This window comes from Pecten maximus, chromosome 4 (genome assembly GCF_902652985.1).
Source record: "Pecten maximus chromosome 4, xPecMax1.1, whole genome shotgun sequence".
Taxonomy (NCBI): domain Eukaryota; kingdom Metazoa; phylum Mollusca; class Bivalvia; order Pectinida; family Pectinidae; genus Pecten; species Pecten maximus.
This window is the reverse complement of record NC_047018.1, coordinates 47,249,319-47,277,082: the sequence shown is the minus strand read 5'-3', so window position 1 is coordinate 47,277,082 and position 27,764 is coordinate 47,249,319. Positions and strand designations below refer to the sequence as shown.

Genomic DNA, 27,764 nt, shown 5'->3' with positions numbered 1-27,764 from the left:
TTGCAAGAACACGTATTTCTACCGTACGATACACGAGGTCGCGCGCGGTGTTGGACGTTTCATCGATCGATCGGTACAGGTAATCCTATACTACTTGTCGAGTGCGCTGATGCGTAACGATCTACGGCACTCTGAATTTAAAAACGGCATACTGAATTTAAAAACGACACACTGAGAATACTCAATTATACTTAAAATACTCACGCCACGTTGAAAACGCTCACTTTCACTGAAAAATTCAAACTCGCGCGAGTAAATTCAAGGTTTTAGGGTTACCAGTGTTTATTTCCTTGAAAAAAGGTAGGGCGCCCTTATTAGGGCAGGCGCCCTTATTAGGTCAAATACGGTATGTATATGATTTTTATGTTTTAAATATTATGTTGAGGTTTATTTTGAGGTAGAGGAATGATGCATGTGGTCGGACATTTACATTAATTAATTCAAAACATTGAGAGAATTATTTATATTTTACCAGTCTAGATAGACTTAGCATTTTCAGCTGCTCAATTTACTTTTAACCATGAGAAGGATTTCAATTTATCTTTAACATGTTGAGGCAGAGGGATCATGGTTCCAGGGGTCATATATATATATATACATAATTAAATAATTGATTTAATTTAAAACTTTGAGGAAATTATTTATAGTTTATCATTACAAGATAGACCTACAAAAATGAGTATTTAAATATGTTTGCATTTTCAGCTGCCCAATTTACTTTTAATCGTGAGAAGGACTTTGATTTGTCTACCTATATGGGCAATGAAAAGATCCCAGAAGAAGAGGAAGGCTTTGATAGTGACACCGACCCTCAATCCCTCAATGACTCCCAGGGATACAAAAAACCTGATCTCAGTGATACGGAACAAGGTTAGAATCAGACCTGTTTTTCCTCTTAACATACCAGACAAACCAGACAAAAATAGAGTAGCTAGGTCGGGAAATCTTTTATTTTCCAATAATTCTTACTGAGGTATATTGACAAGGAATCTTGATTTTTGAAATGGTAAAAAAACAAGTGGCAGGTACAAAAATATGGGGTCAATAGGTTTAGGGACAACATGAATATTTTTAGGCCCTATACAATTGCTGTCATGAATATTCTCATGTATAGTCTTGATTCAAACAATAGAGTAAGTAATAAAATTTATAAATTTACATATAATGCTGTTCCAAAAAATAAAAAATAAAAAAAAAATGAAAAATTCCACATTTCCCTTTTTGTACTCTTTAACTTTAATGTGATTCCATCTAGTTCCGGGTATAAATTGCTTTTTTTGCCATTTGGCAGTCTACTATTATATCAATGTAGGAAATTTGCTACTTGTGAGGCCATGATAAATAGGAGTAGGTCAGAATTATAGCCATTTGGCTGTCTACTATTATATCAATGTAGGAAATTTGCTTCATCATAAGGCCATGATAGGATCTAATGAGTAACAAGCAGGCTGCCAGGTCTTTTTCTCATTGGTTTGGGAAAGGTCCTTCTTGTCTCATTTTGGGAAGAAAATTGGAGAATTGGGAAAGATTCTTTCAGGAGTAAACTGTAAATTTTGGGAATTTGACTTTGAAATGAAATAATTCCAATTGGGAATGGGGCCCATTAACGGGCGCAGAAAGCCCTCAGAAAAAGCCCCGGATGCCTTCCTATGGGTCGATGTAGGAAATTTGCTTCTTGGTGAGGCCATATGGTAGGTGCTGATTAGAATGATTTTTCTACTAAAATGATAGACAGCTAGATATATATGATCAGTACAGTTTCTTTGATAATTTTTAGTGGAGTTTTAAAAGTAGCTATGGCCTAACAGGTTACATTATCATCAACAGTTAAATTATTCATCTGCAGTTGGATAGTTTGGATGTATAATGCACATGATTGTGTTCGACTGTTTGTCAGTATAATCAGATCATTCATTGGTCTTATAAAATCATAATGAGTCCATGATATTTTCAAATGTTTACCAAAGAAAATTTTTAAATGATATGCTCTAATTATAATCTTTTGTCATTATAGGATGTATAATTACAAAAGCTGCTGGATTTTGCTTTAAAATGTTCTTTTTCTTTAAACAGGAAAGCTGAACTCTTGTTTAGAAGAAATACGCAATATTCTAGGAGATAGCACCCCAGATCATGTGCTTTGCCAGATAATCATAAAAAACAAATATGATTTACAGGCCAGTCTCAACGAGTTACTTAAATCAGAAGGTAGGTAGACATATCCGAAAACAGGAATTTCTTCAGGACCAAGAATGTATAACAAAATTAAGATGAAGCATTTATAGACTTGGAACTTCATATTTGACGCTGTTTTAGACTTTTAAAGAAGTTGAATGTAATTTGAAATTTGAAAAAAGCCTATTTTAGGACAATAGAAAATATTTGTTTGGCTTTTACATTGTTGCAAATAGAAGAATACTGCTACATTATATGTGTGATAATTGTCAGAATAACTACCATCACATGTGGTCTGACATAATTTTAGAGATAGTTATTTGATAAGAGTTAAAATAATATGTCTTCACAAGTGCATACTAGTATACAAAAACTATGTTTAGTCAGCTTCACCGTCTGATGATGGTGGGCTGTTCAAATAGCCTTTCAACCTCGGTCCATCAGTTTGTGTATTCATCAACAAATCTTAGTGAAAAGTAAATATATACTTCCAGAGTTTAAAACAAACTGCATTTGTAGGTCCCCTGTGTTCCTTAGTTGTGCAAATTTACCTTTGAGAATGATCAGATCAGCAAAAAGGGCCAACAGGTGGCCATCTTTGATTTTGATAGTCATTGAATAAACAAAATAGTGGACAGGTGGCCATCCTGGATTTGGAAAATACCTAGTAGTTTTTTTTAGCCCTGTTTATCAAAAAGTTATAATTTGATTTACCAGTTAATTACTAAATTTATATAAAAACATTTAATACTGTTGAGTATTCTGTACAGAAGTTATAATTTGATTTACCAGTTAATTACTAAATTTATATAAAAACATTAATACTGTTGAGTATTCTGTACAGAAGTTATAATTTGATTTACCAGTTAATTACTAAATTTATATAAAAACATTAATACTGTTGTGTGTTCTTTACAGAAGTTCCTAAACCTCAGAGACAACCAAGACAAAGTCGACGAAACAGATCACAAGGTAAACGTCATCTTATTGCTAGTTTAGGAAGCTCTATTTATCTTTCTGGTAATAAATGTAGATAAACACATACACCATGGCACATGTCTGTGACACCATCTTAGAAAGAAAATAATGAACAAAAAAATAGTTTGATATAGGATGATGAAAAGAAAAGAAAAAGAAATTTTCCTGAGCTTTGGAAGATGGGAAATGTTCAGACTTTATTTGAAAAAAAAAAAAGAATTGTCTGTTGACAATTATTTACAGATTTTAGCTCTTTGGCCTTTACACTCAGTAATATTCCATATGTTTACTACAAAAATTTCTTTTTGTGAAAAAAAATGCTTTTGTGAAAAAAATATTGCTTAACTAGTTGCCTTTCTTCTCTTCTCTATCCTCTCTTGGTGTGTCTTTGGCTGCTGGGTTGTCTTCCCTTGGTGCTGGTGTGTGATTGTCTCCCCTTTTGGCTTCTGTAAGGTAAGGCGATGTTGATGATGATTTAGATAGCTTTATGGAGTCACTTGAATCTGAATCACCAGAAAAAACACATTTTCTCTCAAATCAAAACAGGCATTTAGGAATCTTAAAATTTGGTAAACTTTCTCCATCTGTTGAAAGTCCTCTTCAGAATATTGCACAGAAATGTAAAAATGATGTCACAGATTCAGGTGACTCCTCAGTGTTTAGTTCAGGTGTATCTGATAACAATCTTAGTGTGTCAGGTAGTCGGCAAAAGGGTTTAGTCATGCCTACACAACCAAAAGTCCAGGACAAGGTCAAGGTCAACTTGCAAGGTCAAACCAAATCCCTTGGCGGGTTGTCATTGTCCAACTTGGCAAAACAGCACAGTACTGCTGGGCGTGGAGTAAGTCTAGCATCTCTAGCAAAGCCAAATGTAAAAAGTCTGCAGCCATCGGAAAAGAAAGAAGTGAGAAGTTTGGAAAGTTTAGCTGATACAATGAAGGGGAGCCCCCAACATGGCGGAAATCCACCGCGGAAGGATCAGCAGCCGTTTGTATCTACACAAGTGACAGGAGGGTCTGGGACAAACAAGACAGCAGGATTGTCACTCACAGACTTAATAAATAAAAACAAAATGGACAATAAGTCTGATGTTGTCACCAAGGATGCTTCACATGCATCTAGAGTGTCCTTGGCAGACTTGGCAGGTCAAAGGTCGCAGGCGAAGGTAGGTGGGGTGACCTTGGCAGGTACAAATATGAAAGTTTCACTTAGTGATCTTGCTGCAAAAACATCTGGTGCATCTAAACCAGGGTCAAATTCAGGACAACCTTCCAGCAAGACCTGGAAAATCATTGGCTGATCTAGCGAATCAACACAAAACAACAGCAGGAGGAGCCAACGTAATTCAAGTAAAGTCAAAAGCAACCGATGCTGTGACTGGGCAATTGTCAGGTTTGTCTCTTGCAGACTTGTCACAAAGTCACAAGACAGCGTCACAGAAAGGACCAGTATCAAGTGGGAAGTCGTTGCGGGACTTGGCACCTCAGCATCAGAAATCCAAGAAAACTAACTCTTTATCAGATATGACAAATCAAAACAGATCAAAAGAATGTGAAAAAGGAAGCAGGATCTCGTCGTCAGCTAGTGGGAAGGTGCAGTCTGTCTCGTCAGTCCAAGGGACGAATACTGGTGGAGTTGATGAAAATGTTTTGAGTGATCAATTCTCGGGGTTAATGAATACAAATATTGACCTGGAATATTATTTAGACAACAACACAGATTTTACTGAAAAGGTCCAAATGGTTTCACCATCAATTCTTGCAAAAACTATATCTTCATCTTTTGTTTGTTCAAAGCGACTTGGTGCGAAAAAACACCTGAAATTCCCTAAAGTTTTCATATCGGTCACAAATCAGTAAAGTGAAAGAAAATTTTATAAAAGTAGATGAAAACATCAAACCTTTTGACTTTTCAACACCGTCTCCAGATGACATTGTAAAGAAAAAGCAAAGGTTAGCTTTCACTCGCAACGGAAGATAGACTTGGACTATTCCAACCTTGATATTTTTGATATATTTATAACATGATGTACGACAGTTTTCGTAATTTACAATTGCTTCCAAAAAAAGGAATGTTACAGAGACTTGTTGTAACGCCTGTTCTTTTTAAATGATGCATGGAAAATGTAACAAAATTGTGGTGTAAATAACTTTGGTTCATAACAGTGTATAGATCAAACCAAGGGAATGATATCGTATATCTGCAGGGTTCAAAGTGGATATTTTTACCAGGTGGCCTATTTGGCTACCAAGCCATAAAATCTAGGCAAAAATTGTAAAAGTTATTCTCCTGGTCTACTCTAGTTGTCATGAATTTAAAAAAAAATCTTTTAATTCTTTAGATCAGTGTAAAATCTTTCTGCAACTTTTTCGATTGTGAACGTCATTTTAGTATCGACTGCAACCTTTGAAAGATTAACCAAATCTCAGATTTGCACAATTTTTTTAGTGGCCATGCAAGCGCCTTATAGGTCTATAACTGGTCGCTGATAGGTGAATTTAAGGCGCCATGGCCACTAAAATAGGCGCCACTTTGAGCCCTGATCTGTTCTACTATTGTTAGCCCACCATCTTGACCCTTACATAGATCCTATGAAGATCATTCAATAGTGGGCACTAAGATCCCTCTGGGATCTCTTGTTTGCTCTTCTGAAATATTTTAATGTCACCTCTGACTAATGAGATTTAGTTGAATATAAAACCCATCATTATTCTAACATATGTATATATATGTGTGGTCATTGATGACATCTTTTATCTGAATCTTAAACCCTTTAAATTAGTGGTGGTAACGAAAATTATATTTTCATAATTTTTGTGGGTGAAAAGTTTTGCAATTTTATAAAAATTTTGTGCTTGGTTTACCAGTGGGCAGAGGTTAAACTGCTTTGCATAGCATGTACATGTGTCCAGTCTTAAGCTGTCAACTTGATAATAGTCAATTTAAAATACTGTTGAATTGAATTTAATCATGATCAGCTGTGGTGGATTAAGAAATAATTTCAATAAATTCATCATGACGGCAGTGTCAGAAGCAATTTTTTCCCAATGGCATGTATACATGTTTGATAGTGGATGCTGTTTCAATATCTTCTAAATCTGTCCAATACAGAGTTATTTAGGAATGAAAACAAATATATATAATCTATTTGTCAAGAATTGAAATGTGTGGAAGCTGAAATATTCAAATACTTAAACATACTGTAGAATACAACCCTTAACCAGAAACTGTTTCAGGTTTTTAATGTGAAATACATATCGTTCAACTTTCAAACCATTCCAACAGTCTATTACCCCTACAACAGTAAATGTAGGAAAAAACCATCTCAGGTGAACCCAACATCTTTTTTTTTTTTTAACATATAATGAGTAATGTATAGTACAGGAGATTTAAAATGATTGTCAGTAAAAAATTCTGGATAATTGTGGTTTTTTGAAAGCATAATTTTAATAGAGTTGACCTTCACCTCAACATTTTCTACTTCTAAAAATATATTTCTACCACAATACGTTGTGTTATTCCACTCTCAAGCCATTGTATAAATGTGCCGACTATTGGATATATATATGTTATATTCCACTAGTGGAATATGACGTTTCGTCTTTCGATTGGTCAAGAATTCAAACTTTGACCCGATCTGCAATTGATATTGACGTCATCTATAATCAAATGACGTCACATCACGGGTCCCGGACGTCACACGTACACATTATTTGCATGCGTGAAATAATACTTGACCACGTTTCCCTTTGATTCAAACCGATATTATTGTGGTAGAAACAGGTCACACGCCTCATGGTTTTTGGATATGGAATTTATTTCACACTCGTTAGTTATTTTTTAAAAGTAACAAAAGACACTCGCTTAACTTACAAGTGTGAAATAAATTCCATATCCAACAACCACTCGTTGTGTAACCTCTATTTATGCGATACACTCAGAGTTGTCTCCCTGTAAATTTCTGGAATATTTTTAAGAGGGGTGAAAAAATTTGTCAGGCATTAATTTACACTGATTAGTAAGTTACTAGAAAACGAATTCATGGTCTGAATCATTGTTATGTTTTATCAACTTTTTATGATGGTTTTGCATCAATTTAAAAGTCTATTAAATGTCAGAAAACTGACATTTTCGAGTAAAATTATTTTCATAGGAAATTTTTTACTGTTGTATTTGAACTCTTAAATGGTCAAGCCTCAAATGCCAAGTGAGACTATTTTGTGACATGGCTTCCATCATCAACTTTTCCTTCACATTGCTACATGTACTTATTATTTTTTCGGAATGGCTGAAAAACCCTGACAAATATGTGCATAATTGACTAAAATTTGAAATATTTTGTGTCTCTGGGTACTCAAAATTGGGTACTCAAAATTGTTTGAAACAAGCTACCAGTTTGTAGGCATAACATTCATGTGGGCAAGAAGGCTACATGTAAATGTCAAAAATTACGAAATCACAATGGGTTTAGTTTGCTACCCGTAGATACAATAAGTACACATGTACACAATACATATATGTACATGTATTATCATTATTTCAAATGCCATTGTCTTGTATTGTTTTTTTTTGTATTTCTTGTGAATATTTTGTAATTTTGCACATATTTTTCTACAATAATAAATTTTGAATAAAATTGAATTGGTTGTTCTTTTTACAACGCACTACATTTCAGTGTGTTGTCATCAACTCTGAAGCCTATGTACACTTGCAATCCTAGCATTCTGATTGGTCCAATTATTCCTGTAAGTTACTGAACACCCCCTAGTGGCAAAACCTTTCAACAGTATAGATATTGCTGCCATTATTCAAGATAGTTTTCTCCATGTTTTCTCCATGCATGTATACAGTTGATACAAAATAAGCAACTATTAAATCAGAAATTTACCCAAACTAAGAGTAAAGTATTTCTAACTCTTTTCAGATGAATATAACCATGTCGAATATGAACTGGAATTGCTGTTGCTAAGGATAAACTCTCCGAGATGTAACAAAATGTTGGGTCACTCGGGATTTGATCTGAACAACGACTTGAAAAATTGCTTCAAACGGTTACCCATTGTTATAATGATAATTCTGTCTTAATACTCATCTTTCACAACATATCATAAAACATGAGAAAATAGTCTAAACCAGATTTTTATTCGTGGAAAAACAGACATATGTTATATATACTATAGCATACATGTACATGTATTTGTGTATGATGTTGCTTGTTATTTTTACAAAGAACTGAATAATTTCATTTGATAGTTATAGGAAGAGAATTTTACAGAAGTCAAAAGACAAAAGTAACACTGAAAAAATTATTCTTCAAAAGAATAAAACACCCAATTCTAAAGAATGTATTTTATTGTATGTTGTAGTTTCTGTGACATCATCTGATGTCTCTCTTTTATTGTACAGTGTTGTCCAACCGTCTGTCCAGCGTCAACTTTTCCATTCGAACAACTTCTCAATTACCAAAAGGCCCAGAGACCTTATATTGGGCCTGTAGTATATTTGGGTGAAGGGCTACCAAATTTAAATAAAGTTGACTTACATTCAAGGTCACATAAGCTAAAAGGACTTTTTCTTAATAACCATGAGTCACAGGGAGTTGATATTGGGTCAGTAGTATGCTGGGGTAAACAGTGAAAGGCTACCAAAATTGTTCAAATGAATGATGGGGTCAAATAGGCTAAAATTTTAAGCAACTTCTTCTCAATAACAAAGAGACCTAGACACTTAATATTGGGCCTGAACCATGCTGGTGAGGAAGGTTGCTGCTGATGTTTGTTCAAATGAATGGCCTTGACCTACATTCAAGGTCACAGGGGTCAAATAGGTTAAATTCTTAAAGCGACTTCTTCTCAACAACCAAGAGGCCAAGGGACCTGATATTGGGTCTGGAGCATACTTGGGTGAAGGGCTACCAAGTTTGTTCAAATAAATGACCTTGGCCTTCATTCAAGGTCACGTGGGTCAAATAAACTTTAATATTTCTACTTCTTTTAAATAACCAAAAGGTGGGACCAGAGACTTGATATTTGACCTGTAGCATGCTTTTTTGAAGGCTAGGAAGTTTGTTCAATGAGTGACCTTGACAGTGATTTAAGTTTGAAAGAATTAGATAGGCCAAAATATTTAATTTAAAATGAGTGTGAGGCCCTGTGATATTATTGTTGGTCACTTGTTAATAGGGCTTTTCACCAAATGGTGAAAAGACCGATTGTTTTTGTTCTGTTTATTATTATTCTTCTTCTGCATTCTGTTTTGTCCGATCCAATTCTCGAAAATGGTAAGAGTTATACCAATTATTATTTGTTCATGTTATTTGGCATAAGTCAAAGGGTTGACAGTAGTAAAAATTAAGAAGGTCCAAAATCCAATATGGCTGCCATGACGTCATACTTACAAAGTTTAAAATTGCTATAACTCAAAAAGTATTCATTATACAGAGGTCATGAACTTACATGTATATTACATATGTATTTGTAAATAAAGACTGGGGCTAACTTTTATATAATTACAAGTTTAAGGTCAAGAGGTCAAATAAAAAATCTCGCTAAGGGGTCAAGTTAGTCTACTTTTAGAAAATCTTCATTTTTCAATCTTTTTCAAAAAAAATTCTTAATAATGATGCAGCATGATATTTTGATGATTTTAATGATCTTTTGGGTATGCCAACCATTCACATTTTAAACTTCTTCTCAAGTTCCAACAGTGGGATTCTGTTCAAACTTTTATGAAAATGACTATGAGATGGTCATAGTCAAGATTTGTATTTTTCGGGTCAGTCTGAAATCCATTATGGCCACCATGACGTCATACATAAAAAGTTTAAAATGGCCATAACTCAAAAAGTTTCAATTATACATGTAATTATATTATTTGTAGATAATGTCTGGGGCTAACTTTTAAGGTCAGAGGTCAAATAAAAAAGCTTGCTAAGGGGTCATTTTGTCTATTTTTCAATCTTTTTCAAAAATTCATTTGAAATGCAGTATGTCATTCTGATGATTTTGGTTCCTTCAGTTTTTCTGTAGCTCTTCCGGTTCAGGTGGTATGCCATTTAAAAAATTTTCATGATTACACAATCATTAATAAATCTTTAAACGACATCTTCTCAAAACCCAAGAGTCCAAAGGACTTGACATTTGGCCTGTAACAAGCTTGGTGAAGGGCTACCAATTTTGATCTAATGAATGACCTTGACCTACATTCAAGATCACAAAGGTCAAATAGGCTAAATATTTTAAACAAAATCTTTTCAATAACCAAGAGACCCATTGCAGGGAGTCGATATTCACCCGGGGTCTGTAGGATGCTTGGGTGAAGGGCTACCAACATTCAAGGTCACAGGGGTCAAATATGCTAAAATCTTGAAATGACTCTTCTGAATAGTCAAGAGGCCAACGGAATTGATATTTGGTCTATAGCATATGCTTGAATGAAGGTTTGGTTTGTTTTTGTTTAACGTCCTATTAACAGCCAGGGTCATTAAAGGAGGTGGAGGAAAGCCGGAGTACCCAGAGGAAAACCACCGGCCTACGGTCAGTACCTGGCAACTGCCCCACGTAGGTTTCGAACTCGCAACCCAGAGGTGGAGGGCTAGTGTTAAAGTGTCGGGACACCTTAACCACCTTTTAACCACTTTAAATGAATGACTTTGACTTACATTAAAGGTCATATAGATTGATGCTCTCTTAGGTTTGTCAAAGGTGTGAAAAGCCCGTCAAATTGTCCATGACAATTTCTAATCAATTTTGTTTATGTATAAAAAGGAAAGGATCATTGGATAGCAGGTGAGCGATTCGGGCCAATTGGGCCCTTGTTCCTAGAAAGGGTGAAGCTGACTGATAGTAGGTCAGTAGTATGCTACGTTTAAGAGTTGTCAGTTATATCAAAAAAGTACATATTTGGTCCTGGTTTAAAGAAAACCTTTGTAAAAAACTGATTCAGTAGCATAACCCTGTTCTTCTTGGTGTCTGAGAGGAAGGTGTTCAACATTTGAAAATGTTCATGGTGACCTCGGTCAGGTTGGTCAAGAACACTGATTTGAACTGTAAGCACTTGCTTTTTCCATTATTGTGACTTTGGCTTATTGGTTGTGTTGATAAAAAGTTGTTTGAAATTAGGAAAAAGTTGAAAACTGACAAAAGGACAGATGCCCCGTCATTGCATAATTTGAACTATTTCCTCTGTGCAACCAATTAACAAGGAAACCCCCAAAAGTTTACATTATTCAAGGTGTAACTTATCAGAAAGAATGGGCAGTATTTTGAGATGCATATCAATTACTGAAATCAACTTTATAGAAGTTGCAGATTTTAAGTTTTCCAACAAATCTTCTCTTTAGATCCAGCAGAACGTATACCTGTAAGCAATACAGGCCCTACAGGCCTTTATACACTATTCATTACAAAGCAGGGAAAGCATTTTGTGAAACAGAGGGACTCTGTGATAAGTAACTCCCATTCATACTTGCTTATTTATTTGTTAATCTTGACATGTTTGAACAAATTTAAAAGGGGTTGAACAAATTTAAAAGGGGTTATTTATTGTAAGAGTGCTATTTTACCTTTGAATTCAAGCATATACCCCCCCAAAAAATTAACAAAAAAAACCCCAAAAAACAGCAACAACCCAGAGCAAGCAAATTTTTCTTGATATGGGAAGCGAAATGTTATTGTAAGAAAAATCCTGTTAAATTATGAAATTATAACAGAAAACAAATAAATTGATCATGGCTTTTGTATATTTTAGGTCATCTGACATTCAGATTAATCTATTGCCATCGTGTTTCGTCTGTTGAAACATCATTAGGGAGGGCAATTATAATTCATATAAATGAGGCTGGTCCCTACCCTGCGGACACAAGTGCGGGGTCCCCAAAAATATACCTTATTTCGATTTGTTTGTGGGGCCGCGGTGGCCGAGTGGTTAAGGTCTACCGACACTTTAACACTAGCCCTCCACCTCTGGGTTGCGAGTTCGAAACCTACGTGGGGCAGTTGCCAGGTACTGACTGTAGGCCGGTGGTTTTTCTCCGGGTGCTCCGGCTTTCCTCCACCTCCAAAACCTGGCACGTCCTTAAATGACCCTGGCTGTTAATAGGATGTTAAACAAAAACAAACCAAACAAACCAAACCCCAAAATGGGAAATTGGCTGAAATTTGGTTAAAAACACTACTCCTTTATATCTTAATGAATTACAACCAAATTTGGTCTGAATTATCATTGGGATATGACAGTCATGAATTACATAAATGAGGCTGATTTGTCCCCTTGTGACAGAGGACAGTGCACAAAGTATGAACTTGGCTGAATTTTGCTTTCAAAATGCTGCTCCTCCTTAATGCGTTAGTGGATTACATGTACAATCAGTTTTGGTCTGAAACATAGGGGTCCTTGTTATCCTCTGTTCCCCTTGTTGGTCCCTGTGGTGTTCTGCTCTCAATGTTGGTCCTTGTTGTACTCTGTTCTCAATATTGGCCCTGTTAGTCCCGTGGTCCTCTGGTCCCTTGTTGGTCCCTCTAAACCTTTAGTCCTTGTTGGTCCCTCGTTGGTCCCTGTGGTGCTCTGGTCCCCTTGTTGGTCCCAGTGGTGCTCTGGTCTCTCGTTGGTCCCTGTGGTCCTCAGGTTTCTCATTGGTCCCTGTGGTTCTCTTTTCCCCTTGTTGGTCCCTGTGGTCCTCTGGTCTCTTGTTGGTCCCTGTGGTCCTCTGGTCTTTTGTTGGTCGTCCCTGTAGTCCTCTGGTCTCTCGTTGGTCCCTGTGGTTCTCTGGTCCCTTGTTGGTCCCTGTGGTCCTCTGGTTTCCCATTGGTCCCTGTGGTCCTCTGGTTTCTCATTGGTCCCTGTGGTCCTCTGATCCCTCGTTGGTCCCTATGGTCCTCTGGTCCCTCGATGGTCCCTGTGGTCCTCTGGTCCCTCGTTGGTCCCTGTGTCCCCCAGTCCCCTTGTTGGTCCCTGTGGTCCTCGAGTCCCTGTGGTTCTCTGATCCTTCGTTGGTCCCTGTGGTCCTCTGGTCCCTTGTTGGTCCCTGTGGTCATCTGGTCCCTTGTTGGTCCCTCTAAACCTTTAGTCCTCATTGCTCCCTGTGGTCCTCTGTGTCCATTTCACTTGATCCTTGTCTATTTTGCTTGTTGGGAGGCCTTTATAGTCTACACACGAGAATTGTATCATGTCTGAAAATTCACATATTTTTTTTTTTGAAAATTTAGTATTCCCCTAATCTTAAATGAATCCTCTGATGATATATATTTATATAAAGGATTTGTCATATCGGACTGGAGCAAAAGAGGAAAGCAGGTATATGAGGGCAAATCAAATATGTCAGGTAATTAATGTAAATGTTTCACACCATGTAAAATCTCTTAAATTCTGTATTAATAGATTCTTATTTGAGATTTGTGCCTGGAAAAGGCTGTACATGTATAATGCACCTCTTTTTATTGAATTTTGATAGGTGGGCTTATTACTTGGCATGGGTTTATTTCAGATAAATTTGTATTGTTCAGTAATAAATTGTTTTTGACCATGGAATAAAAAGTGCTGCTCACCTTAACAGTATTTTTTTTGTACCAAAATGAATTATGGAAGTTTCAAGTGTCATGAAATAAATTTTTCAAAGTTGTGTTATTTTTTCTAGGTTTTGCACCCAATCCTCCAACTGTAGAGCTAAAGGTGCCAGTGAAGAAGCAGGTGTCGCCAGTAAAACCTGAGGAGGATACGGTGAAGGCCGTGTCCCAAATAAAAATAAACAATAGTAAAGAGCCATTGCGTGGCTTTGAGCCCAGCGTGCCTGGGGCCACGCCCTCTAAGGGCAATGGGGATGTTAAGTCGAATGATCAGAGGGATGTTTCTGATGGGACCACACTAAATAAAGTAGTGGATTCCGTCGGGAGTAATTCGGATCGTACACCTGTTCAAACTCCAAAGAAAGAGGCGTCAACTCCGCAGGTGACGAAGAGTTCATCAAAGTGAGTACACTATTGTAAGCTCCGCTCCATGTCACATGATTTGTATCTGTATGTACATTAAAGTATCTATGAATAGACTTCAAAGTAGCATCGTCACTGTAACCTCCGCTCGATGTCTTTTGATTTGTACCGCAATGTACATTAAAGTATCTATAAATAGATTTCAAAGTTAGGTAAACTCTTTAATATAACCTCTGCTCCATGACATATGATTTGTACCTGTAATGTACAGAAGTTTGTACGAAAAAACATTCACATACATATAGGTATATCTTTTCTCCTTCAACTGAAACTTAAATTTTTATCATTTTTACTCCAATATTGAATTTTTATAGACTTGAACTGTGAAATTTAAATATTGCACCTTGTGACCTTTGACCTAAAATTTCTATTAGCCCAGAAAAATATTTTTTTATGAATAGCATACCACATATAGCTAATCTGAAAGAATCTTAGGCCAAAATACTATGCTATCACTGATTAGCTACTGAATGGCCCAAACTGGCACACATCCTATATATAAACATAAAAACACGTATCCATACAATGCTAATTAGTCTGTTATGTCTAAATTATATGAATTATTTGATTTTCAGGACAAAACAAGATAAAGCAAGATTAAAAGAAGAATACGACAGAAGACAGGGTGACAAAGAGCTTCTCAACATGGTTGTCATAGGTAACCGGGATTATGTCACATCTTTATTTACTGATAAACATGGTTGTCATAGGTAACCAGGATAATGTCAGATCTGTATTTACTGATAAACATGGTTGTCATAGGTAACCAGGATAATGTCAGATCTTTATTTACTGATAAACATGGTTGTCATAGGTAACCGGGATAATGTCAGATCTGTATTTACTGATAAACATGGTTGTCATAGGTAACCAGAATAATGTCAGATCTGTATTTACTGATAAACATGGTTGTCATAGGTAACCGGGATAATGTCATATCTGTATTTACTGATAAACATGGTTGTCATAGGTAACCGGGATTATGTCATATCTGTATTTACTGATAAACATGGTTGTCATAGGTAACCGGGATTATGTCAGATCTGTATTTACTGATAAACATGGTTGTCATAGGTAACTGGGATAATGTCAGATCTGTATTTACTAATAAACATGGTTGTCATAGGTAACCGGGATAATGTCAGATCTGTATTTAGTGATAAACATGGTTGTCATAGGTAATCGAGATAATGTCAGATCTGTATTTACTGATAAACATGGTTGTCATAAGTAACCAGAAGAATTTTCAGATCTGTATTTAGTGATAAACATGGATGTCATAGGTAACTGGGATAATGTCAGATCTGTATTTACTGATAAACATGGTTGTAATAGGTAACCAGGATAATATCAGATCTTTATTTACTGATAGACATGGTTGTCATAGGTAACCAGGATAATATCAGATCTTTATTTACTGATAAACGTGGTTGTCATAGGTAACCGGGATAATGTCAGATCTGTATTTACTGATAAACATGGTTGTCATAGGTACCCGGGATAATGTCTGATCTGTATTTACTTATAAACATGGTTGTCATAGGTAACCAGAATAATGTCATATCTTTATTTACTGATAAACATGGTTGTCATAAGTAACCAGAAGAATTTTCAGATCTGTATTTAGTGATAAACATGGTTGTCATAGGTAACCAGGATAATATCTGATCTGTATTTAAACCATGAAGGTTTTACTGGTCCTAAAATAGTATCTTCCATTCGATTGGTGGATGTGAGTGACATTAAATCATTCTAAAATCAAATGAGGCAAAGTCCATGTTTCATTTACCTGGTATACAGATGTAAGATTCTATTCATTAAAAAACATATTCTTGATCAGCTGAGCAATTTTTGTAACACTTCAGTAAAGTGTTATTTGGGTTCTGTCCTTGACAGGTCATGTAGATGCTGGGAAGAGCACCCTGATGGGCCACTTGTTGTTCCAGCTAGGTATGGTCAACAAGAAGTCCATGCATAAATATGAACAAGAGTCCAAGAAGGTTGGGAAGGGCTCCTTCGCCTTCGCCTGGGTACTCGACGAGACGGAGGAGGAGAGGTTTGTCATATTCTTCTATAATTAGAAACATTCATTAAAAGTAGGCTAATCTAACTCTAATGGTAAGTTTTCCATCACCAAAACAGTCATGTGACATCTGGCATCACAACAGTATTCTAAACATGTGTGTCTTACAATATTTCTGACATGACCTTATGTCATCATTATATGACATTGCTTTATGACATAACCATATGACATGACCATCATATCACCATATGACAAAAAAATGACATTACTATATGACATGACCATGACATGACCATATTACCGTATGACATGACCATATGACATAATCATATGACATTACTATACGACATGATCATATGACATTACCATATATAACATGACTTTATGACATGAATTGATCCTGACATGACCATATGACATGACAAAATAAGCCAGTTTTGTGATAATATCAACATTCATATACATGTATTAAGCATTTCTACATAGTGACAAATTCTTAGTAACATACCTCATGATTTAGTTTTATATGTAACAGTTGTCCATCACAGTTATCGTTTTGATATTGTTCAGATCTCGTGGCGTTACCATGGATATTGCTCAGACAAAATTTGAAACTCCAAAGAAAGCAGTGACACTGTTAGATGCTCCTGGACACAAAGACTTTATTCCTAATATGATCACAGGTAAGTGACAATGATGACAACGAGGGGGCCATGATAGTGTAGCCGGTTTAAGCGTGGGCCGCGTTTGACCGCCCTACCTGAGTTTGTTGTGTTTCTCGGGAAGCTGAGAAATAGGCCGGTCTCTGCTGTCATGGTTGTGTCCTTGGACAAGACACTTTATCCTTTTTTTTTCTGAATGGCATGCAACAGGCCTCCTGTAGGTTCAGTGAGGTAGTCACCAGCTACTACAACGAGACCCCACCTTGAAAATGACAAATGACACCAATTATACTAGAAAAACAACCCTATATGCTGTATGTATATCTACCGATCACCTTATTTTGCACTTCACTAAATTGTATCAGATTTGTATTCAGTGTTTTTCCTACTAATTGATGATATATTTATTGTAAACCTGGACATTTGTTCATGCTTCCTTAAGTTACTTTTCTGTGCTGTATTTGAAAGGTACTGCTCAGGCAGATGTTGGTATCCTGGTTGTGAACGCTGCACGAGGAGAGTTCGAGACAGGCTTTGAGACTGGAGGTCAGACGAGGGAACATGCTCTTCTAGCCAGATCATTGGGTAAGTAGAGTGTTAATAACATTGAAGTAAGGCTGCTATGAGGGAAAGTGGTGGGACTATAGATATCATAGCTGGTATAGACAGGGGTCTGAATTAGACAGGATACAATTCAGCCTGGTTTTACTGTACCATTTTATCCTGAAATAATCTCTTGACCTGAAGTAGGTTGATGGACTTGAACAGGGCACTGAAATTGAATTTGTTAGCGTTTTTTTATAATGAACAGCGATATATAGGGATGGTCTTGTTACCAGGGCTTATATCCGGACATCAGATTATTACTGGACATTAGCTTATAATCAGATATTAGATTATTACAAGGCATGGGCTTATTTCCAAACATAGGCTTATTACCAGACATAGGCTTATTACCAGACATGGACTTATTACCAGACATGGGCTTATTACCAGACATGGACTTATTACCAAACATAGGCTTATTACCAGACATAGGCTTATTACCAGACATGGGCTTATTACCAGACACAGGCTTATTATCAGACATAGGCTTATTACCAGACATAGGCTTATTACCAGACATAGGCTTATTACCAGACATGGACTTATTACCAAAGGCAGATTTATTACCAGACATGGACTTATTACCAGACATAGGCTTATTACCAGACATGGGCTTATTACCAGACATGGACTTATTACCAGACATGGGCTTATTACCAGACATGGGCTTTTAACAGACTTAGGCTTATTACCAGACATGGACTTATTACCAGACATGGACTTGTTACTAGACATGGACTTATTACCAAACATAGGCTTATTACCAGACATAGGCTTATTACCAGACATGGGCTTATTTCCAAACATGGGCTTATTTCCAAACATAGGCTTATTACCAGACACAGGCTTATTACCAGACACAGGCTTATTTCCAAACATGGGCTTATTACCAGACATGGGCTTATTACCAGATATGGACTTATTACCAGACATGGACTTATTACCAGACATAGGCTTATTACCAGACATAGGCTTATTACCAGACATGGGCTTATTACCAGACATGGACTTATTACCAGACATGGGCTTATTACCAGACATGGGTTTATTACCAGACATGGGCTTATTACCAGACATGGGCTTATTACCAGACATGGGCTTATTACCAGACATGGACTTATTACCAGGCATGGGTTTATTACCATACATGGGCTTATTACCAGACATGGGCTTATTACCAGATCACTAGACATAGGCTTATTACCAGACATGGACTTATTACCAGACATGGGTTTATTACCAGACATGGGCTTATTACCAGGCATGGGCTTATTACCAGACATGGACTTATTACCAGACATGGACTTATTGCCGGACATAAGACATATTACCAGACATGGACTTATAACATTATTTAGCAGGTATGGACTTATTACCAGGCATATGCTTATTGTCAGATGATTATTCATTTGTACAGTTATCATACGGTTTAAACTTTTTAAAAAGGAAAATAAACTATATTTTGACTAATTTTTTGCAGGTGTGTCTCAGTTGATTGTGGCGGTGAATAAGATGGACACGGTCAAATGGTCACAGGACAGGTATGATGAAGTCACTAAGAAACTAGGAGCTTTCCTGAAGACAGCCGGATATAGGGACACGGACATTTCCTTCATTCCCTGTAGTGGACTGAGTGGAGAGAACCTAGCGAAGGCCGTATCCGAGCCCCAGCTGTCTGCCTGGTACAGAGGCTGCACACTAGTTGAACAGATAGGTAGGTTAAATTCCAGTCCCTTTCTGTATTTATCCTCAACTCAATCGCCTTAAATTTTATAAATGTGCAGTACCATATTTATCCTCAATAAGCCCCCTCCCATAGTATAAATGTTTAGTACCATAATTATCCTCAAGTAAGCCCCCTCCCATAGTATAAATGTTTAGTACCATATTTATCCTCAATAAGCCCCCTCCCATACTATAAATGTTTAGTACCATATTTATCCTCAATAAGCCCCCTCCCATAGTATAAATATTTAGTACCATATTTATCCTCAATAAGCCCTCTCCCAAAATATAAATGCTCTTTACCATATTTATCCTAAAGTAAGCACCCTCCCATACTATAAATGTTCAGTACCATATTTATCCTAAAGTAAGCCCCCTCCCATAGTATAAATGTTTAGTACCATAATTATCCTCAAGTAAGCCCCCTCCCATAGTATAAATGTTTAGTACCATATTTATCCTCAATAAGCCCCCTCCCATACTATAAATGTTCAGTACCATATTTATCCTCAAGTAAGCTCTATCCCATACTATAAATGTTCAGAACCATATTTATCCTCAAGTAAGCTCTATCCCATACTATAAATGTTCAGAACCATATTTATCCTCAACTAAGCCCCCTCCCATACTATAAATGTTCAGTACCATATTTATCCTCAATAAGCCCTCTCCCAAAGTATAAATGTTCAGTACCATATTTATCCTCAAGTAAGCCCCGTACCATAGTAAAAATGTTCAGTACCATATTTTTCCTCAATAAGCCCCTCCCAAAGTATACCTAACTGTTCAGTACCGTATTTATCCTCAACTAACCCCCTCCCATAGTTCTAAAACTCCCTGATAAAGTTTATAACTATCAATTCATGTTAACATTTAATTTGGGACTATTTTTAGCTCACCTGGCCCGAAGGGCCGGTGAGCTTATGCCATGGCGCAGCGTCCGTCGTCCGTCGTCTGTCGTCCGTCGTCCGTCAACTTTTTCTTTAAATTGCTACTAGTCCTAAAGTATTGAATGGATTTTCACAAAATTTGGTCAGGAACATCCTTGGGGGAAGGGGAACAGAGTTTGTATAAATTTTTACTCTGAACCCCCAGGGGCCTGAGGGGCGGGGCCAAATAGGGTTAATAGGGTTACTTTTTTAAATCGCTACTAGTCATAAAGTTATGAATGAATTTGGACCAAATTTAGTCAGGAACATCCTTGGCAGAAAGGGAACAGAGTTTGTATAAATTTTTACACTGAACCCCCAGGGGCCTGAGGGGCGGGGCCAAATAGGGGAAATAGGGTTACTCCTTTAAATCGCTACTAGTCATAAAGTTATGAATGAATTTGAACCAAATTTGGCCAGGAACATCCTTGGCAGAAGGGGAACAGAGTTTGTATATAAATTTTTACTCTGAACCCCCAGGGGCCTGAGGGGCGGGGCCAAATAGGGGAAATAGGGTTACTCCTTTAAATCACTACTAGTCATGAAGTTATGAATGAATTTGAACCAAATTCAGTCAGTAACATCCTTGGCAGAAGGGGAACAGAGTTTGTATAAATTTTTACTCTGAACCCCTAGGGACCTGAGAGGCGGGGCCAAATAGGGGAAATAGGGTTACTCCTTTAAATCGCTACTAGTCATAAAGTTATTAATGAATTTGAACCAAATTTGGTCAGGAACATTCTTGGCAGAAGGTGAACAGAGTTTGTATAAATTTTTACTCTGAACCCCAAGGGGCCTGAGGGGCGGGGCCAAATAGGGGAAATAGGGTTACTCCTTTAAATCGCTACTAGTCATGAAGTTATGAATGAATTTGAACCAAATTCAGTCAGTAACATCCTTGGCAGAAGGGGAACAGAGTTTGTATAAATTTTTACACTGAACCCCCAGGGGCCTGAGGGGCGGGGCCAAATAGGGGAAATAGGGTTACTCCTTTAAATCGCTACTAGTCATAAAGTTATGAATGAATTTGAACCAAATTTGGTCAGGAACATCCTTGGCAGAAGGGGAACAGAGTTTGCATAAATTTTTACTCTTAACCCCTAGGGACCTGAGGGGCGGGGCCAAATAGGGAAATAGGGGTTTATCCTTTAAATCGCTATTATTCATAAAGTTATTAATGGATTTGAACCAAATTTGGTCTGGAATATTCTTAGGGGAAGGGGGAAAGAGAGTTTATATAAATATTGACTCTGACCACCAAGGGGCCTGAAGGGAGGGGCCAAATAGGGGAAATAGAGATTTGAGTTTTAAATGGATTTGAACCCAATTTGGTCAGAAACATCCGTGGTGATGGGGGAACAGATTTTGCATAAATGGCTACTGTGACCCTCAATCCCATAACTATGTATAGTAACGCTGGGCATTAAGGGATAAACACAATTCTTATGTAAACATAGGCCAAAGGGTTTTCCCCATCCTAAGGGACTTAGTTTCTTTAAACACCATTATGTTGTAAAAAATAATCCATATGGTCTTTCAGAGAGTACATTTTTGTATAATGTATTAACAAATTGAACATGAACATTATTTTGACATTTGGTCAAATCCAACCAGGTGAGCGATACAGGCCCCATGGGCCTCTTGTTTAAAATCATTGCAATTTTTAAAAAAATATATCATTACGGTAGTTGTCTCTTTGCTAAGTGTGTGTTTTGTTGACTATAATTTTCATTTTACTGAGATCTCTGATTTTGAATTTTTATTTTGTCTCTCCGTAGATAAATTTAAAACAGTGACCCGCCAGCTAGACAAGCCCTTGCGACTGACAGTAGGGGATGTGTTCAAAGGAATGGGGGCGGGGTTCAGTGTGACTGGCAGGGTGGGGGCGGGGTCTGTACAAACTGGTGACAAGGTCCAAGTCATGCCGTATGGAGAAATGGCCACCATCAAAGGTAAGTCAATATGTTTTACTTTTTAGGTCATCTGACCCGAAGGGTCAGGATGACCTATAGTCATCATGTTTCGTCCGTCGTCGTGCGCCGTCCGCCGTGCGTAAACTTTTCACATTTCAAACTTCTTCTCAAGTTCCACTGGTGAGATTGAGCTGAAACTTGCCTGAAATGATCCTGGGATGGTCCTGACCAAGTGTTGTTATTTTTCAAGTCGGTCAGAAATCCAAGATGGCCGCAATGGCAACCATCTTGAAAAACACATTTTAAGCTTCTTCTCCAGTTCCACTGGTGCGATTGAGCTGGAAATTGGTGAGGATGTTAAGGAAGGAGAGCCAATAAAGTGTTGTTATTTTTCAGCTTCGTAAAAACTTCGACATTGCAGCCACGGCATCCATTTTGTAACATGATTGCGCAATCATGGTTCTTCTGAGCAACACCTATTTCAAACTTCTTCTCAAATTCCATCAGTGGGATTGAGCTCTTACTTACCAGAAATGATCCTGAGATAGTCCTGACCAAGTGTTGTTATTTTTCAAGTCGATCAGAAATCCAAGATGGCCGTCATGGCAACCATCTTGAAAAACACATTTTAAACTTCTTCTCCAGTTCCACTGGTGCCATTGAGCTGGAAATTGGTGAGGATGTTAAGGAAAGAGAGGCAACAAAGTGTTGTTATTTTTTGGCCTCGTAAAAACTTTGACATGGCAGCCATGGTGGCCATTTTGTAAAATGATTGCGCAATCATGGTTTTCCTGAACAACACCTATTTCAAACTTCTTCTCAAATTCCACCAGTGGGATTCAGCTTTAACTTACCAGAAATGATCCTGAGATGTTCCTGGCCAAGTTTTGTTATTTATCGGGTCAGTCAGAAATCCAAGATGGCCGCCATGGCATCCATCTTGAAAAACACATTTTAAACTTCTTCTCCAGTTCCACTGGTGCGATTGAGCTGGAAATTGGTGAAGATGTTAAGGAAGCAGGGCCAACAAAGTGTTGTTATTTTTTCGGCCTCGTAAAAACTTTGACATGGCAGCAATGGCGGCCATTTTGTAACATGATTGCGCAATCATGGTTTTCCTGAACAACACCTATTTCAAACTTTTTCTCAAATTCCACCGGTGGGATTCAGCTCTAACTTACCAGAAATGATCCTGAGATGGTCCAGACCAAGTGTTGTTATTTATTGGGTCGTTCAGAAATCCAAGATGGCCACCATGGCCAACAGTGCCACTATATACTTGCTACAGAGAATGCATACTACAACAATATAAGGGTTTTAATTTAGAGTCAGATGACCGTTAAGGCCCCTGGGCCTCTTGTATCCTTTGCCGTTATTCCGCCATAACTTCCATTTCCATTCATTAACTCTTTCACGGATACAGACATAGAACTGTAATTTGGTGTATATGCAGCTGTATAATGTATACAGGTCTCCGTTATTGAATTTCTTGATAAGCGTATGTCCAGATATGTATTTATAGTTATTTTTTATCAGCTATTTCTCAAGCTCGTTATCAATATGACCTAATTTAAAAGTATTTTTTTTAGGTCATCTGACCCGAAGGGTCAGGATGACCTATAGCCATCATGCTTCGTCCGTCGTCGTCCGCCGTGCGCCGTGCGCCGTCCGCCGTCCGTAAACTTTTCACATTTCAATCTTCTTCTCAAGTTCCACCAGTGGGATTAAGCTGAAACTTGCCTGAAATGATCCTGAGATGGTCCTGACCAAGTGTTGTTATTTTTCGGGTCAGTCCGAAATCCAAGATGGCCGCCATAGCCGCCATTTTGAAAACACATTTTAAACTTCTTCTCAAGTTCCACCAGTGCTGTTGGGCTGAAACTTGCCAGAAATGATCCTGAGATGATCCCGACCAAGTGTTGTTATTTTTCGGGTCAGTCCAAAATCCAAGATGGCCGCCATAGCCGCCATCTTGAAAAACACATTTTAAACTTCTTCTCAAGTTCCACCAGTGCTATTGAGCTGAAACTTGCCTGAAATGATCCTGAGATGATCCCGACCAAGTGTTGTTATTTTTCGGTTCGGTCCGAAATCCAAGATGGCCGCCATAGCCGCCATCTTGAAAAACACATTTTAAACTTCTTCTCAAGTTCCACCAGTGCTATTGAGATGAAACTTGCCTGAAATGATCCTGATATGATCCCGACCAAGTGTTGTTATTTTTCGGGTCGGTCCAAAATCCAAGATGGCCACCATAGCCGCCATCTTGAAAAACTTATTTTAAACTTCTTCTCAAGTTCCACCAGGGCTGTTGGGCTGAAACTTGCCAGAAATGATCCTGAGATGATCCCGACCAAGTGTTGTTATTTTTCCGGTCGGTCTGAAGTCCATGATGGCCGCCATAGCTGCCATCTTGAAAAAACACATTTTAAACTTCTTCTCAAGTTCCACCAGTGCTATTGAGCTGAAACTTGCCTGAAATGATCCTGATATGATCCCGACCAAGTGTTGTTATTTTTCGGGTCGGTCCAAAATCCAAGATGGCCGCCATAGCCGCCATCTTGTAAAAAACATTTTAAACTTCTTCTCAGGTTCCACCAGTGCTATTGAGCTGAAACTGGCCTGAAATGATCCTGATATGATCCCGACCAAGTGTTGTTATTTTTCGGGTCCGTCCAAAATCCAAGATGGCCGCCATAGCCGCCATCTTGAAAAACTTATTTTAAACTTCTTCTCAAGTTCCACCAGGGCTGTTGGGCTGAAACTTGCCAGAAATGATCCTGAGATGATCCCGACCAAGTGTTGTTATTTTTCGGGTCGGTCCGAAATCCAAGATGGCCGCCATAGGCGCCATCTTGAAAAACACATTTTAAACTTCTTCCCAAGTTCCAGCAGTGCTATTGAGCTGAAACTTGCCTGAAATGATCCTGATATGATCCCGACCAAGTGTTGTTATTTTTCGGGTCGGTCCGAAATCCAAGATGGCCCCCATAGCCGCCATTTTGAAAACACATTTTAAACTTCTTCTCAAGTTCCACCAGTGCTGTTGGGCTGAAACTTGCCTGAAATGTTCCTGAGATGATCACGACCAAGTGTTGTTATTTTTTAGATTGGTCTGAAATGCAAGATGGCCACCATATCCGCCATCTTAAAAAACACATTTTAAACTTCTTCTCCAGTTCCACTGGTGCCATTGAGCTTGAAATTGGTGAGGATGTTAAGGAAGGAGTGCCAACAAAGTGTTGCTATTTTTTCGGCCTTGTAAAAACTTTGGCATGGCAGCAATGGCGGCCATTTTGTAACATGATTGCGCAATCATGGTTTTCCTGAACAACACCTACTTCAAACTTCTTCTCAAATTCCACTGGTGGGATTCAGCTCTAACTTACCAGAAATGATCCTTAGATGGTCCAGACCAAGTGTTATTATTTATTGGGTCGGTCAGATATCCAAGATCGCCACCATGGCCAACAGTGCCACTATATACTTGCTACAGAGAATGCATACTACAATAATATAAGGGTTTTAATTTAGAGTCAGATGACCGTTAAGGCCCCTGGGCCTCTTGTTTTTTAAAGGTTTAAATATTTTACTCCCAAAGCAATGGAAATATAAATATATATACATACTTAATATACATACTTATAACTCCTCCATAATTATACATGTATATATCTTTATCTACAGTTGATAGGGGTTGCCAGGGTTGGGGAGCCCTTCTTCCAGCCTCCGAACAATATTGTGTCCTCATGCAGGAGGGCTTGCTAACGGCACACAATTAAGGTCTCAGTAGAAACAATATATAATCGCATACAGAACAATATAATCAATATTAGAAATTTAAATTATGGTTTAAAGAAACCAAAACGCTAAATAAACAAAAGCCAGTAGGTAGGTAGGTAGGGATGAACATTTTTTTTATTCAGTTCTGAAAACAGATTTTCAACCTTCAACACAAAAACAAACCATAATATAACCTAGCTGTTTGGAAATCATTGTTTATTTTGTGATCTTAAACAAAAGAAACACACACAAAGCTTATTTGGGTTTGCAATACATATTTTCAAACTTGCAAACCAACTTCTGGGCATAAATATCCGGAACGGACAAGTCATTAAAAAAAGAAAAATTTTCACAATAAAGTTTTCTGAGTAGGCACATTTTTTCTGGGTCAGGCGGGTAAGGCCAAACCAACTTTATTTTTATTTTGGCCTTACATTATTAACTAGACTGTACAAATTTAGGATGCTAATGTTTGTTAATACCAACTTTGCTTACAGGGATCTTGTTAGGGGACCTGTCAGCCATGTGTGCATTTGCTGGGGACCATGTGACCTTGACCTTGACAGGCATCGACATGACAAATGTCAATCTTGGTTTGTATTTCATTATCTATAAACTCCAGCCACCATTATAAGATCTTAAAGGTGTTCGATAAATGTAGAAACAGTCTCTACCAGTATTTGCTTTTAATTTTTACCCAGTCCATTGTTAGTGAAAATTATAAATTTAAGTTGCCCAGATCTTGTATCATTGTTTTGAGTGTAATGTAAAACTATGGACACAGTTTTATAGTCTTTGTATTGGTTTTTAGGTCATCTGACCCGAAGGGTCAGGATGACCTATAGTCATCATGTTTCGTCCGTCGTCGTGCGCCGTGCGCCGTCCGTCGTGCGCCGTCCGCCGTGCGTAAACTTTTCACATTTCAAACTTCTTCTCAAGTTCCACCAGTGGGATTGAGCTGAAACTTGCCTGAAATGATGCTTGGATGGTCCTGACCAAGTGTTGTTATTTTTCGGGTCAGTCTGAAATCCAAGATGGCCGCCATGGCCGCCATTTTGAAAACACATTTGAAACTTCTTCTCAAGTTCCACTGGTGAGATTGAGCTGAAACTTGCCTGAAATGATCCTGGGATGGTCCTGAGGAAGTGTTGTTATTTTTCAGGTCGGTCAGAAATCCAAGATGGCCGCCATGGCAACCATCTTGAAAAATACATTTTAAACTTCTTCTCCAGTTCCACTGGTGCGATTGAGCTAGAAATTGGTGAGGATGTTAAGGAAGGAAAGCCAATAAAGTGTTGTTATTTTTCGGCTTCGTGAAAACTTTGACATGGCAGCCACGGCAGCCATTTTGTAACATGATTGCGCAATCATGGTTCTTCTGAACAACACCTATTTCAAACTTCTTCTCAAATTCCATCAGTGGGATTCAGCTCTAACTTACCAGAAATGATCCTGGGATGGTCCTGACCAAGTGTTGTTATTTTTCAAGTCGGTCAGAAACCCAAGATGGCCGCTATGGCAACCATCTTGAAAAACACATTTTAAACTTCTTCTCCAGTTCCACTGGTGCGATTGAGCTGGAAATTGGTGAGGATGTTAAGGAAGGAGAGCCGATAAAGTGTTGTTATTTTTCGGCTTCGTAAAAACTTCGACATTGCAGCCACGGCAGCCATTTTGTAAAATGATTGCGCAATCATGTTCTTCTTAATAACACCTATTTCAAACTTCTTCTCAAATTCCACCAGTGGGATTCAGCTCTAACTTACCAGAAATGATCCTGGGATGGTCCTGACCAAGTGTTGTTATTTTTCAAGTCGGTCAGAAATCCAAGGTGGCCGCTATGGCAACCATCTTGAAAAACACATTTTAAACTTCTTCTCCAGTTCCACTGGTGCGATTGAGCTGGAAATTGGTGAGGATGTTAAGGAAGGAGAGCCAATAAAGTGTTGTTATTTTTCGGCTTCGTAAAAACTTCGACATTG

At 37.9% G+C, this 27,764-nt stretch overlaps 1 protein-coding gene across 2 annotated transcripts in view; it reads left to right on the top strand.

The window, feature by feature from the left end:
• Positions 1-27,764, top strand: part of LOC117326278 (HBS1-like protein) — a 44,456-nt gene that overhangs the window by 11,078 nt on the left and 5,614 nt on the right. For both annotated transcript variants that reach the window (XM_033882954.1, XM_033882953.1), the window contains exons 3-13: positions 706-870; positions 2,074-2,208; positions 3,094-3,147; positions 13,787-14,117; positions 14,714-14,796; positions 16,035-16,194; positions 16,735-16,847; positions 17,295-17,411; positions 18,913-19,146; positions 21,865-22,038; positions 26,280-26,375. In XM_033882954.1, coding sequence (XP_033738845.1) covers positions 706-870; positions 2,074-2,208; positions 3,094-3,147; positions 13,787-14,117; positions 14,714-14,796; positions 16,035-16,194; positions 16,735-16,847; positions 17,295-17,411; positions 18,913-19,146; positions 21,865-22,038; positions 26,280-26,375 — 1,662 coding nt within the window. The remainder of the gene's footprint in view (positions 1-705; positions 871-2,073; positions 2,209-3,093; positions 3,148-13,786; positions 14,118-14,713; positions 14,797-16,034; positions 16,195-16,734; positions 16,848-17,294; positions 17,412-18,912; positions 19,147-21,864; positions 22,039-26,279; positions 26,376-27,764) is intronic.